This window comes from Archocentrus centrarchus, chromosome 17 (assembly GCF_007364275.1).
Source record: "Archocentrus centrarchus isolate MPI-CPG fArcCen1 chromosome 17, fArcCen1, whole genome shotgun sequence".
Lineage (NCBI taxonomy): Eukaryota > Metazoa > Chordata > Actinopteri > Cichliformes > Cichlidae > Archocentrus > Archocentrus centrarchus.
In genome coordinates this window covers 31,803,834-31,818,698 of record NC_044362.1, presented here as the reverse complement: position 1 = coordinate 31,818,698, position 14,865 = coordinate 31,803,834, and the positions used below count along the sequence as shown (strand labels likewise).

Below are 14,865 nucleotides of genomic sequence, written 5' to 3'. Positions count from 1 at the left end.
TAATGGTGCTGAGCTCTGTTGCCGATGTGATACATCACAGAGACTTTGCAGTGTTACAGGTTAGAAGGCTGGAAATGGTGATTTTTCTTTTTCTACAAATCATGCCATTTTGTTGCATCTGTCAAAGCTAAAACATAAGCAGCAAGCAGACTCTCAATGGCAGAAAGTGCTTTGCTTGATGAAAGTGGAGGACTGACGGGTGTAGGGAAAAGCAGCCACATTTTGAGTATCATGGTTTATAGCCACACTCGTGGAAGGCTGACGGCCTCTGAGTTGTTTCCCACTTGGTGGTTTTCTAGTCCTTTTCATGGCCAGTGCATACTTCCATTTTGACTAGGGATGTTCCTGGTCACTAATTTCATAGTCGCCTAAACAAAGAAAAAGTCTAAAATTAAGAAACATATCAAATTAAATGTTATGCCTATTTAATATCAAAAGAAACATAAAATGTTGGGGAGTAATTGTGCACATCCCTAATCTTGACACTAAAACTTTAGGTTCTGCAGATTTGTATTATCATTTTTGTTCTGTCATCACTTTAAGTGAAAGGATTACAGGATTCCTCTCCAGCATGGAAATACATGAAATTACATTTTAGTAATTTAGAGTTCTGGTTAAGTACAAATAAATATTTGTAATATATTTTATGAAATACAAAAATGTGAATTTTGGAGGGTTTTCATGGTGTTTGGAGCTGAGCGGTTGAAATCACTGCCACTATGTAAAAGCGCACAAGCCAGAACGAGTCAAGCAGCTCTGGCCCAACATGACTTATAGGTGCACCAAATCCAGACATCCACGACCAAATTAATTTGAAAGAAATGCATCAATATCTTTAAGTTTTATACATTTAAAGCATAACAGACATTCTGATATTGAGCTGAACTTTGCTAATCAGAAGGTCAGAACTCAAAGGATATTTGCATCAGTGGCCAGATATTTTTGTCACATTGGTACACTTTAAATTTTATTGGTGACATGCTCACAAAGTAGATATCTGATAATGATCAAGACTAGGATCTAATCTTTTATCTGATGCTTTTCTATCATTTTTGTCCCACCCCCCCACCCCCACTTTAGACCTCCCACAACATGTCTGTAAGCAAGAGGAAGATCTAGATGACCAGCAGGTCTGTAACCAGGAGGGGAACTCCATTCTGGACCAGGAGGACCCAGAGCTTCCACAGATTAAAGAGGAACCAGAAGAACTCTGTACCAGTCAGGTGCTTGTACTGAAGGTGGAGACTGATACCTTCATGGTGACTCCTACTTATGAGGAAAGGGAACCAGAACCAAACAGTGACCAGCTCCCTTCTTACAACTCTCCTGATCCAGACAGTCGAGATGAGGATGAAAGTGAGCATGTGGACTCAGGATCAAGTAGAAATGCAGAGCCAGAGAAGAGGGGACACCACAGAAACAATAACAAAGTGGACAATTGTCCTGTGTCAGAGAGTCAGTGTAAAACTGACACAAGTAAAAAGTCTTTAAAATGTGACACTTGCGGTAAAACCTTTGAGTATAAATACAAACTGACTAAACATCAGAGAGTCCACACAGGTGAGAAGCCCCATTCTTGTAGTACCTGTGGAAAGATCTTTAGTTACTTGTCTGCATTAAAAACTCACATGAGAATTCACACAGGTGAGAAGCCATATTCCTGCAGCATCTGTGGGAAAATATTTAGTTACTTATCTGCATTAAAAACTCACATGAGAAATCACACAGGTGAGAAGCCACATTGTTGTAGCACCTGTGGGAAAAGATTCAGTGACATGATGAACTTGAAATCTCACATGAGAGTTCACACAGGTGAGAAGCCATATTCATGTAGCACATGTGGGAAAAGATACAGCGATAGGACAAACTTGAAAACTCACATGAGAATTCATACAGGTGAGAAGCCATATTCATGTAGCATCTGTGGGAAAAGATACAGTGATAGGACAAACTTGAAAACCCACATGAGAACTCACACCGGTGAAAAGCCATATTTCTGTAGCACCTGTGGGAAAAGATTCACTTATAGGATACAGTTGAGAAGGCATATGAAAATCCATATTGGTTAAGTTTCAGTGTTTGAGAGTTGTTGGATGGAGTTGTTTGTTGATAGTAGAGCTCACATTTGTGATAAACCAAACCACTGCAAAACCTGAAAGAAAAGCTGATTCCATAGTCAGGTCCATATGGAATAATAGCTGTCTAGAATAGTAAATAACTAGCGTTTTGTTGTGCTGTAAGGAAAACCTTGATTTTACATCCCTTCATCCATTTTCTGCCTCTTGTCTGGGGCAGAATCATGGCACCTGCAATCTAAGCACTGAAATCCAGACCTTCCTCTTCCCAGCTACCTGCTCCTGCTCATCCAGGGGGAAAACAAGGGATTCCTATTTCAGCCAAGAGGTATATCTCCAACATAAAGTTTTCTACCGCTGTCTCACTGCATGGTGTGTATTACATGAGAAAAGTGATGCAATTTTCACAGCTGTGAATTAGGTTGTGCTCTAAGGCTGAACCTGCTGCTTTCAGTTCTTATCACAGATAAAAGGATACAAAATGTGTACATGTTGTCTTGCTTGTAATCGCTATCTGTGTTTACCTCTGTGCTGCAAACAGATGCTGCAGTAATTTTGTTTGGACCATAAAATGTGTTTGCAGCACAAGAAAGGGGAGCGTGTTCTCCCACGTTTGTGCCCTTTGGCTTCCGTGTCCAGACGAGGACCCGCCCACACTCATACGTAAAGGATCAGTTCACGAAGCACGATGGAAACGCAGGCCCGTTCTTAAGCATTTCGCCAGTTTATTGAAACTGATACCAGCACTGGCACGAGCACCAGCACCTTGGCGGTGAAAAAGTAGTGAGAGAGGAGACTGGCTCCAGAGCCCATGCCGTACATTGAGGTGAAATGGACTACAGCCAGCTGTATTGCTCAATCTCACACACTAGCTCATACTCTTTCCCCACAGGAATGTGATGTTCCATGTCCCAAGGGCTAGTTTGAGTTGCCAGTAATCCAACCATGAGAGCTTCCGCCGTTGACTGCCCCCCTTATACATTGCACCCAATCTCTACATTACCTCTTGCAGGTGGTTACCCCTGAAGAGGGCGGGCTCACATTGCCTTTTTAGGCTGTGCTCGACTGGGCCCCATGTGTTAAGGTGCTCTTCCTCAAGCCTCCTCCCCAGGCCTGGTTCCAGGGTAGGACCCCAGTAACCATTGTCCTAGGCAGGGTGAGCTGATCCCTTGTACTTTCTTGCTTCATAGGGGGACACCTAAATTGCTCTTTGTCTGCCCCCTAACCCAGAACCAGTTTACCTTGGGAGACCCTACCAGGGACAAAACCCCCTGACATCATAGCCTCTGGGATCACTGGGACTAGGGATGGGAATTGATAAGAATTTAGCGATTCCATTTCCATTATTGATATCACTTATGGATTCGATTCCTTATCGATTCTCATTGGGTTAGCGAATAAAATATACCACCAGTGGGTTGGTTTGCATTAACTTTTTTTTAATATAAAGTAGAACAAAATTAAAACTGGTATAAAAATAAGAATTCCTCTTTCAAAATTAATATATTAATATTTTAACATTTTAACATAAAATACAACTGCAGCGTGTGCGAGAACCAGCCTCTGAGCCAGCCAGACTCTGGCAGTCCTCACCAACTAAATGTTACAGGAGATGGAGATTACTCATACAGTACAGTGAAAGCAGTACAGCAAAATAGGGTTGCCAATATCGATTATTCCATTGATTAATCGAGTGAGCTGATTAGAAATACTTTTTGGTATTAGCAATCCATATGCATATTTTAACTTCCATACTGCAGTTTTTTGTTTGTTTTTGCTGTGTGAAACAAATAGCGGTGGATGGAGCAGCTACAAAGTTCTATTTTCTTCACGTTGGCACTTACTGATCAGGTGGTTGATGAAGGACCTCCAGCTGTTTCAAAGTAAAGGTTTTAACGGCGGTTACAGGGAAAAGCGCTGCTGCTTTGGACACTAGAAAAACGTTTCCTTTCGCTCCATCCAAGGCTCCACCTTTTTGCGCTTGCTGCGCGTGCAGAGACTGCACGTAAAACAGTTGCTGCTGTTGCTGAAACACTGTGAAGGTAATTTTGTGATGCTTTTTATCTTGAGGCTTCTGTCTTGACGCTGTTGGATATATTCCAAACCAAATAAGGCGCATGTGTAATGTAATCACGTAAATGTGTCCTCACGTCAATGGAATCGATAAGCGGAAATCGTTAAGCAAGCAGACTAACGATTCCAAGGAATTGAATTACTGGGAACCCGTTCTCTACAAGAACCGGTTCTCAATTCCCATCCCTAACTGGGACACCCAAACCCCTCCACCACAATAAGGTTGCAATTCTCAGAAGGGTAATTTTACATTTATCTGAATTTATATTTTCTTTATTCTTTTAAGTTGTAGAGGTGATAAACCTTAGTTGTGGATTGAAGATCTTACTAGTTTTGTTATACAGCTTTGTTATAGAAAACCAAGCATGAATTCTTTTTTGTGACTTGTTTTTTAATAGCCTATATTTGATTCCTCCATCATTCAGTAGAGGTTTTAATACACAGAGTTAAAAGCTGGAAAATGACACACATAAGACCAATAATATCAAGTTATTATGTACTTCACTTCATGTGTTGTGATGTAGATTTAAACTTCAGTATGCACTCAAGGGTTATGCATTTTTAAAGTTTAAATAAAAATTTTTATAAAACGTCTTCAGACTAAATTTATTTTTCTTAAGTGTAATCTCTAAGCTATGAAAGCATTATGAGTGGTTGTTCTGCCTTCTTCAGAGACCTTTTAGAGGTCTCTGAAGAAAAAAGTAAGGAAATTTGTGTTTGGTCAATTATCTTTGTTTTAACAATGCTTCTTGGCAATAAATCTTACAGTGTTGGAAAGCCTGTTTATTTCCCCTTAAATGGTGCTACTTTTGCAAGGAAAATACATTTATGAGTGGAGCAGCAGAGCTGAGTATGTGGGTTGTGCCCATAAAAACTTGCCAAATCTTCTCTGCCAATGCCAAACACCTTATTCTGATAGTGACTTTCATTTTGATCTTATGGTACCCCAGGTGCTGACAATCAGCACTGAAATTAAAGCCTAAAATACATTATTATCTGTGGTAGTGATACTTCTGTATTTGTCACAGATACAGAAAAATCATGAGGGATGTGCACCGGATCCAACTCCGGATGCTGATCAGTGAATTATCTGGTGATTATCTAATTTATAATCCACCAAAGATGTCATATCAGATCTCTTCACATATCTCAATGAACAGACAAGAGTGGACCCTGAAAAATCCCAACTTTGGGTATTCATCTGTGAAATAAATAATTTTCATGTCACTGTACCTGCACAGTCTCTGACATTACCCTGTGTCTGTGTGTGGAGGAGCACAGCTTGGCCAGAAAGCAGAGGACACATCACGATAATAAATCATAATAAAGCATTAAAAGTGATGTTCAAAGATCCAGTGGAGTAAAAGCTAAACAGTGCTAGAGCTTTCCTACTTAGCCATAGGTCACTTAATACCTAATTCAGGGTTCTAGCCAGAAATTTTTTTTTAGCCGTGCAGGTCATGGAAGGCACCTGAATCTGATTGGACCATGTGACCTGATGCCGCTAGGGAGTGTGGATCCCTCTAGTCTGTGTTACGCTGCTCTAAAATAAGATTACCAGAGTGTGCTGTGCGTATCTGCTTGCTAAATTCAATGATAGAACAGCAAACTGGTGAAATTCGCAGAGTGTGCTTTGGATAAAGCATGTGAAGATTACACTATGAAATGTTATCTAGAGATTTATAATTAGTTATTTAATTTGAAGCTGTATTGTTTAACATTATAGAAACATTTCCTTCAGCACAGAGTTAAAAACAGAACAGGACTTATGATGAGGACAACGTGGACACACTATCAGTCATTTTATAAAATCTCCTCTTTAAGGTCTTCACACTCACAGCCTGTTTTAGATCAAGATTCACCTTCTAAATGCTCAGCTGTTTTTTAACAGTTTGAGACAGTGTTTCTTTCCATTTTAAAAGAAGTGGTCTCGCATTCAAGACCTTCTAATTCCCCTCAAGATATCCTCCCATCTTGTTTGCTCAAAGAAACTCTTCACATCACTGGGCCTAGTATTTTGCTTATATTAAATGCCTCACTGTTATCAGGTTGTGTACCAGCTGCATTCAAACATGCTGTTGTGCAGCCCATTATTAAAAAGAAAAATCTGGAGACAAATGTTCTTTCTTATTACAGGCCAATTTCTAAAATACATTTTATGTCCAAAATATTGGAAAAGGTTGTTCTTAATCAACTTCAAGCCTTTTTAACTATGAATGGTGTCTGTGAAGAGTTTCAGTCTGGTTTTAGATCCCACTCACAGCACTGAGACAGCACTTTTAAGAGTTTTTAATGATCTTCTTTTAACTGTTGACTCGGGTTGCTCTGCTGTCTTGGTTCTTTTAGACTTGACACAGTTGATCACAGCATTCTCTTTTCTAGACTTGAACATGTTGTGGGTCTTACAGGCACAAGTCTTATTTGAGTGAGAGGACTTTTTCTGTAGCCCTGGGGGAACACTCCTCTTCCCCAGCACCTATTTGTTGTGGTGTACTTCAGGGGTCCATTTTAGGTCCAGTCTTGGTTTCATTTTATATGCTGCCTTTGGGATGGATTTTTAGAAAGTATAATATTCCTTTTCATTGTTATGCTGATGACATCCAAATTTATTTACGTATTAAAGTGGATGCTTCTGTCTCACTGTGGCCTCTGTTTAACTGTCTTCATGATGCCAGAGACTGGCTAACACAGAATTTTTTTACTTTAAATGAAAACAAGACAGAAACTATTGTGTTTGGAAGTCGTATCCCTGTGGATAAGCTAACTAATATCCTTGGCCATCTTGCGTCTTACTGTTCTTCAAGCAGTAGAAATCTTGGAGTGTTTTTTGATAGTTCCTTTAAACTTGAGAAGCAAGTAAACACAGTTGTAAAGACCAGTTTTTATCAGTTAATATCAGCTAATCCTACCTTTCTCCAAAGGACCTTGAAAAACTTATTCATGCTTTCATCACCTGTAGATTGGACTACTGTAATTCTCTGTATTCAGGTCTTGAACAATCATCTCTTCATTATTTGCAGTTAGTCCAAAGTGCTGCTGCACACATTTAACAGGTACCGGAAAGCATGATCACATCACTCCAGTTTTAGCAGGTTTACACTGGCTCCTTGTCCAATTTCATATTGATTTTAAGATTCTTTTACTTAATTTTAAAGTTTTAAATGGAATGGCACCCAGCTACCTAGCTAAGCTGCTCAATCTATATAACCCTAAAAGAGCACTGCAATCAGCTAGCCAGATGCTCTTACTGCAGTCAAGGTCTTGTTTTAAACATAGAGGGGATCTCAGTGACTGAGAGGCACTCGCAGCCGCTAGACCCCTAGACTCTGGAATAATCCACTAGACCTGGAATAATCTAGACTCCTAGAATCTGGAATAATCTGCCATTGCATATTTGTACTGCAGGGTCTGTTCAGTCATTTAAATCCTCTCTAAAAACTCACCTTTTTACCTTGGCTTTTAATTCAAGTTCAGTTTGAGTCCCATCAGGTTTTAAGTTGTGGTGTTTCTTGTTTTTAGCTTGTCATTGGTCATATTTATTGTATTGTATTATGTTTGTTTCTTTTTATGTCTTATCTTTTTTTTTTTTGAACATTCTTTATTTAAGAGTATGTGTTATTATGAACCCAACATATGTGCATCTGTACATATTTACCTGCATACACATAATACAACAGAAAAAAGAAAACAAACACACAAAAAAAAAAAAAAAGGAGGGAAAAAAAAAAGGAGGGAAAAAAAAAAAAAAAGGGGGGGGGGGGGTTAGTGTCTCAGCAAACAATTAACATGCATTTCAGCAACTGAAATCGATCAAAATGGTCCTTGTGGACTCACATGAGGGGTGGGTGAACCCACCCGGCGTCTTCCATAGAGAAGAGGAAGAACAAAACCCACAAAAGGGACTGACACAACTTCTTAGAACCTACATCTTCATCTGTGAGACCATCCAAAGTGGGAGATGGCTGGGGTCCATACTCTTAGAAAGACGTCCATTTTTACTTGAAGTGTTGCCGTTATCTTTTCCATTGTATACACCCCTTTCAGTCTTTCTTGCCATTGTTGAAGGGTGGGGGGCAAAGGCGTGAACCAGGACAGAGTTATCATTTTCCTTGCAACCAGTAGAAGAATCTGTAGTAACTGAACTTCCTTTTTCCCAATATTTCCTCCTGGGGTCAAGCCCAATATGTAATGCAGTGGGTTCAGCGGTAGTGTGAACTTAAAAATTTTTTGAACTTCTGTCTGCACTCCCTGCCAGAATGAGGTCAATGCTGGGCAGTCCCAGAAAATATGAGTGTGATCCCCTATCTGGTTACAATTCCTCCAACACAAATTTGTAGCATTCCTGTCGTATTTTGAGATACTAAAGGGCGATTTAAAGAATCTCATTTTCAATTTCCAATCAAATTCCTTCCACCCTGGGCTATGGGTGATCTTATGACCATTTTCACAAACCCTCTCCCACTCTTCGTCTTCAATAACAATGTTCATTTCCAGTTCCCACTTTTGTTTTATATCTAAGGAATTGTCAGAGAAATGCATCTGTAAGTGTCTATATATATTAGACACAATCTTCCTCTTGCTATTTTCCTCTACGCATTTTACCATAAACTTTTCCAGGGGTATTATATTTTGTTTCAAAGTAGGCCATTCCTTGTGTGATAAGAGAAAGTTTCTTAATTGTAAATATCTATAAAAATCTTTAGAGCATAATCCATATTTGTCTTGTAGCTGCTTAAATGACTTAAGGGTTTCTCCATTGAATAACTGGTTGATTCTTATTAATCCCTGCTGTGCCCATCTCTGGTATCCTGTATCCAGTTTGTTTGGAAAAAAGTCAATAATCTTGGCTATTTTCACTATGCGTGATATTGTTAAAGGTGCTCCTATTTTTTTCCTCACCAAGGACCAAACCCTGTGCGTACAGATAATCCACTCATTTTCAACTTTTAAATCTTTCCATTTCTTTCCCTCCATAAATGGGATCCCTTCAAGAGGTACCAACTGGCACGCATTATTCTCCAGGCCAATCCAGTTCGTCTCCTCATCTTGTACAAGCCATTCGACCACGACACGAAGTTGTGCTGCCCAGTAATACAACTTCAAATTAGGCAAACCGAGACCACCTCTTTCTCTTGGGCTGAATAGTAGTTTCTGCCTAATCCTTGGCTTCCTCCTCTGCCAAATAAAGTTATTAATCATTTTATCTAAAGTTTTAAAAGCAGAGGCAGGTATCCAAATAGGGAGTGCCTGAAATAGATACATTAATCGTGGGAGTAAATTCATTCTCACTGTTTCTATTCTGCCCAATAAGGACAGAGGAAGAATCTCCCATCTGGTTAGGTCCGACTTTATTTGTGTGATTAGTCTACCATAATTTCCATTAAATAGTTGCGAGGTTTGTGGTGTAATCATCACACCCAAGTATTTAAACCCCCTTTTGGGCCAATTAAAAGTGGCCTCTTTATCTAAACTTTTTGGCCATTTGCCCACCAGCATCATAGCCTCTGACTTGGTTTCATTGATCTTGTAGCCTGAGATTTCTCCAATATCTCTTAAACCAGTCATGAGCCTGGGGATCGAACTCAGAGGGTTAGAAATATACAAAATAATGTCATCCGCGTATAATGAAATTTTATGAGTGACTCCTCCTGCTGTTACTCCATGAATTCTAGAGTCTGTCCGTATGCTTTCCGCCAGGGGCTCGATACTAATTGCAAATAGTAGAGGCGAAAGAGGACATCCCTGCCTAGTCCCTCTTTTTAAACTAAAATTCTTTGAGGAATATCCATTCACCCGTACTTTGGATGTGGGTCCAGAATATAACACAGTAATCCAATTAATAAAATCTCTATGAAATCCCATTTTTTCTAGTGTGTGTCTCAGGTACTGCCAGTCAACCCTATCAAATGCTTTTTCAGCATCAAGGCTGAGAAGCATTGAAGGATCCTGTTTTTGTTTTGCCACAGAGATCACATTTAAGGTTCTCCTAATATTATTTATCCCTAGACGTCCCGTTATAAATCCTGTTTGGTCCGGTTTAATTATTGTGTGGATACATTTTTGAATTCGATTTGCCAATATTGTAGTCAGAATTTTTAAATCACAGTTAAGCAAACTTATTGGTCTGTAGGATGAACAATTTGTGGGGTCTTTGCCTTCCTTGGGAATTATAGATATTATTGCTTCTGACCTTATGTCTTATCTTTTGCTCTATTTATTTTATTGTCTTATAGATTCTATCTTGCTTATTTTGCAGTCAACTTGTGAAGCATTTTGCTCAACTCTGTTGCTTTTAAATGTGCTATAGAAATAAAACTGACATTGACAAATTGACATTTATAGTTTATAGGTGTATTTTATATGAATGAAACAGTGAAGAAGTCAGTGTTATAAATATTTCACAGTAATCAAATTGTTGCCATAGCATACCCCGATAATGTGCTAAATGTAGACAAGAATGCCTTTTTTTTCATCATGCAGAATGTACAATGAGATTGGAGGGTCACTCTTGTTAGAGTAGAATAGAATAGAATAGAATAGAATAGAATAGAACTTTATTATCATTATACATACAACTAAATTAATCATTATACAACAAATTATTATATAACAACATTCCATCATAATATAATGAAATTACGTTCGGAACAACCATCCAGAGAAGAACAGACAAGACTAACATAGGGGAGATGGGTGTCCGCAGCCGCTGCCGTTTTCACTGGCACCGCCGCTACAATCAGTCCCCGGAAAAGGAAAACAAACACACATCATGGGGTAGTTAGGTTAAAAAAAAGTCATCTGGTACGGTGCTCAAAATGAGCACCATACCAGAGTCCAAAAAAAACCACCTTAGCAAAGCATATTTGCACATTTAAAGCCAGGATAGCAATATGGTGGGTGAGGGAGGGGCAGGAGGGGATGCAGACAGAGACAAGAGGGTGGGGGCATTGTGGAGCCAGATGCCAGCTCCTAGCCAAAACAGTTCGCTGATAGTGATGGAAGTTCATCAGCGGCCGTGGTACACCAGATCCAGCTTCACAAATCACAGAGAGGGCTGAGGGGAAGAGCGACCATCACACATTGTCCCGGAGAGATATGATTACCAGCCCAAGGCCGGCTAGGGAGCCGAATTCCTGATAATGCAGATGTTGTTTTGGAACAGGCTGCTTGTTTTTTTTTTGTTCCAACAGCCTTCAGTCTCACTGGGGAACCCATTCAGTAAATCCAATATTCCAGATTCATTAGTTACCATCCTCACTGTGCAGAACAGAACCTTATCTCCAGATCTAACCCCTCTCGCCTGCGAGCACGTTCTCAGCTGGACTACGCGTCCAGCTTCCGCCTCAGGTCCACCAGGCTTTGAGTCTGGGTCTGTACGGCTCTGCACAGCCCATCCACCTGCAGCCTCGGCAGATGTCAAACTGCTGCCCAGGTTTTCTCAATTTCCCGGTAAATCAGGTATCCTCGGAGCCCAAACAGAAGAGATACCACTACAAAATACCAAATATGTATATGTCTTCCACATCCTCGACCTCCAGAGCAGAGAGGCACACAGGTCTCCACGAGCCCCAAGAAACGATGACGTATCCAACGGGGTCTGTTCCACTCGGACACGCAGGCTCCCCTTTCCCCGATCTCATAGTGGAGAAAATTAGATCAGTGGTGTTCAGGGCCCAGTTTGCCTCATCCATGTTGCTTCTAATCTTATTCTTATTCGGACAGTGTGTGAGAGACGCTCTTACAGCAAGCAGCAAGCAGGAGAGATGGGGAGGGCAGGAAGGCAGGAGAGAGATAGAATGCGACCGTCCCCGTCAGAGAGCAGTGGAGAACAGTTCAATGCCATGCTGTAGAAAGTCACACTTTCTAGAAATATAAAATAAAATAGAATGTATAAAAATGAGAATTATAAAAAATAAACTAGAGTATATACATATAAACATGATGATGGCTGAGTATTACACTGTAATGAATGATTATTGAATATTGCGCATTATAGGGGATACATATTGTTCAGGAAGAATAATATAGTATTGCACAGAGATGTGGGTAGTGCGCAGTTAGACTGAGTGAGTGTGAGTCAGGGGTGGTTATTGCTTTGGCAAAGAAACTGTTCTTTGCTAAACCCTCCCTCTGCTTCCTGCTCTCTAACTCAGCACCTCCTCTCTGTCCACCTGTCTCCTTGTTCCCGCCCCTTCAGATCTACACTTTTAAGATGGGTGTAACCAGCATGTGGTCACGTGTAAGACCTGACAGGCCCTATTCACTGCCTATACTCACGTTGTTTAGATCAGAGCTCAGACTAGTTTCAGTTATAAGGAAGTGAAACTCACACAGTCACTGACACTGAGAGGAGAAATGGCACAGAAAGGAGTTCAGCTGGACCGAGAAACCTTCTCTTGTTTGATCTGTTTGGATCTACTGAAGGATCCGGTGACTATTCCCTGTGGACACAGCTACTGCATGAACTGTATTAAAGGCTTCTGGGATGAAGAGGAGGAGAAGAAAATCTGCAGCTGCCCTCAGTGCAGACAGACCTTCACACCGAGGTCTGTCCTGGTGGAAAACACCATGTTAGCAGATTTAGTGGAGAAGTTCAAGAAGACTGGACTCCAAGCTGCTCCTGCTGATCATTGCTATGCTGGACCTGAAGATGAGGCCTGCGATGTCTGCACTGAGAGAAAAATGAAGACAGTGAAGTCCTGTTATCTCTGCTCTGTGGATGAACATAAAGGCCACAACACAGTCTCAGCTGCAGCAGAAAGGACTGAGAGGCAGAGAGAGCTCGAGGTGAGTCGAATAAACATCCAGCAGAGAATCCAGGACAAAGAGAAAGATGTGAAGCTGCTTCAACAGGAGGTGGAGGCCATCAATCAGTCTGCTCATAAAACAGTGGAGCACAGTGAGAAGATCTTCACTGAGCTGATCCGTGTGATCCAGAAAAGAAGCTCTGATGTGAAGCAGCAGATCAGATCCCAGCAGGAAACTGAAGTGAGTCGAGTCAAAGAGCTTCAGGAGAAGCTGGAGCAGGAGATCACTGAGCTGAAGAGGAAAGACGCTGAGCTGAAGCAGCTCTCACACACAGAGGATCACATCCAGTTTCTACACAACTACCCCTCACTGTCAGCACTCAGTGAGTCTACACACTCATCCAGCATCAATATCCGTCCTCTGAGATACTTTGAGGATGTGACAGCAGCTGTGTCAGAGCTCAGAGAGAAACTACAGGACATCCTGAGAGAGGAACGGACAAACATCTCACTGACAGTCACTGAAGTGGATGTTTTACTGTCAGATCCACCAGAGCCAAAGACCAGAGCTGGATTCTTAAAATATTCACAGGAAATCACATTGGATCCAAACACAGCACACAAACAGCTGTTATTATCAGAGGGGAATAGAAAAGTAACATTTGTGAAACGTCAACAGTCTTATTCTGATCATCCAGACAGATTTACTTATTGGTTTCAGGTCCTGAGCAGAGAGAGTCTGACTGGACGTTGTTACTGGGAGGTGGAGTGGAGAGGGAAACGAGTTTATGTAGCAGTCGCATACAAGAATATCAGCAGAGCAGGGTGGGACAGTGAATGTGGATTTGGACGTAATGACAGATCTTGGGCATTAAACTGTGTATCAGACAGTTTTATATTTTGGTATGACAACATCAAAACACGTGTTTCCAGAGTAGGAGTGTACCTGGATCACAGAGCAGGTATTCTGTCCTTCTACAGCATCTCTGAAACCATGACTCTCCTCCACAGAGTCCAGACCACATTCACTCAGCCGCTCTATGCTGGATTGATGCTTTATCATGATTATGGAAACTCTGCTGAGTTCATTAAGCTGAAATAGAAGAAGTCTTTCATATTGTTGTGGGTTTAAATCTGTATTTTAGTTCATGTTATTTTCTCTCCATCATTGTTGTGGCATTTCTGCACTGCACAGAGATCAGCTGTCAGTCAAACATTATGGGTGGTACCTTGACATCTTCTAGTTGTTCTCTTGATGTATTGGAGTTTTTCTGTTTTCCTGTGTCTGTTTAGCCATGGAGGCTATCACTGCTCATGATGATTTTGATTTAAAAAAAAATATTTCCCCACATGAAAATGTAAACTTCTCTGTGCTCTAAATGTTTGCTGAATATTTGTATTGATGTATTTGTATGTTGTTGATTCTCTTCCTTTATCACACAGATTTTGTTCTCATTACTTTGTATATTTGGAAAGACATCTATAATTACATTCAACTCTTTGACAGTCAGTTATCTTTGGTTTCTTAGAAAAAGAACATCAGCACTGCACAGAGAGGGAAATTTGGACATAATGATGAATCTTGACCATTAAAGTATTTTTCTGAACTGTGATCTTTCAGCTATCTTCACTAAAAATGCTTCATTACACAGAAATGAGCTGATCAAACCCTTTATATCAGGGATCCTCAAATCCAGGCGTCGAGGTCCGGTGTCCTGCAGGTTTTAGATGTGTCCCGCATCCAACCCACCTGATTCAAATGGCTGAATTACCTCCTCAGTATGCAGTCAAGTTCTCCAGAGTCCTGCTAATGTCTTCTATATTTGACTCAGGTGTGTTGAAGCAGAGACACATCTAAAACCTGCACAACACCAGACCTCGAGGCCTGGATTTGAGGATCCCTGCTTGATATTAAAGTACATTGTGTCATAAATCAAAAGTTAAACTGATGCTTCAGTGTGAACACCTTT

The 14,865-nt window shown here is 40.6% G+C and overlaps 1 protein-coding gene across 1 annotated transcript; it reads left to right on the top strand.

The window, feature by feature from the left end:
• The first annotated feature begins 12,498 nt into the window (after positions 1–12,498).
• LOC115795834 (tripartite motif-containing protein 16-like protein) lies at positions 12,499–14,172 on the top strand. The gene has a single exon (XM_030751947.1). The coding sequence runs from the start codon at positions 12,504–12,506 to the stop codon at positions 13,995–13,997; it is 1,494 nt and encodes a 497-aa protein (XP_030607807.1). The 5' UTR covers positions 12,499–12,503; the 3' UTR covers positions 13,998–14,172.
• Positions 14,173–14,865: the final 693 nt, after the last annotated feature.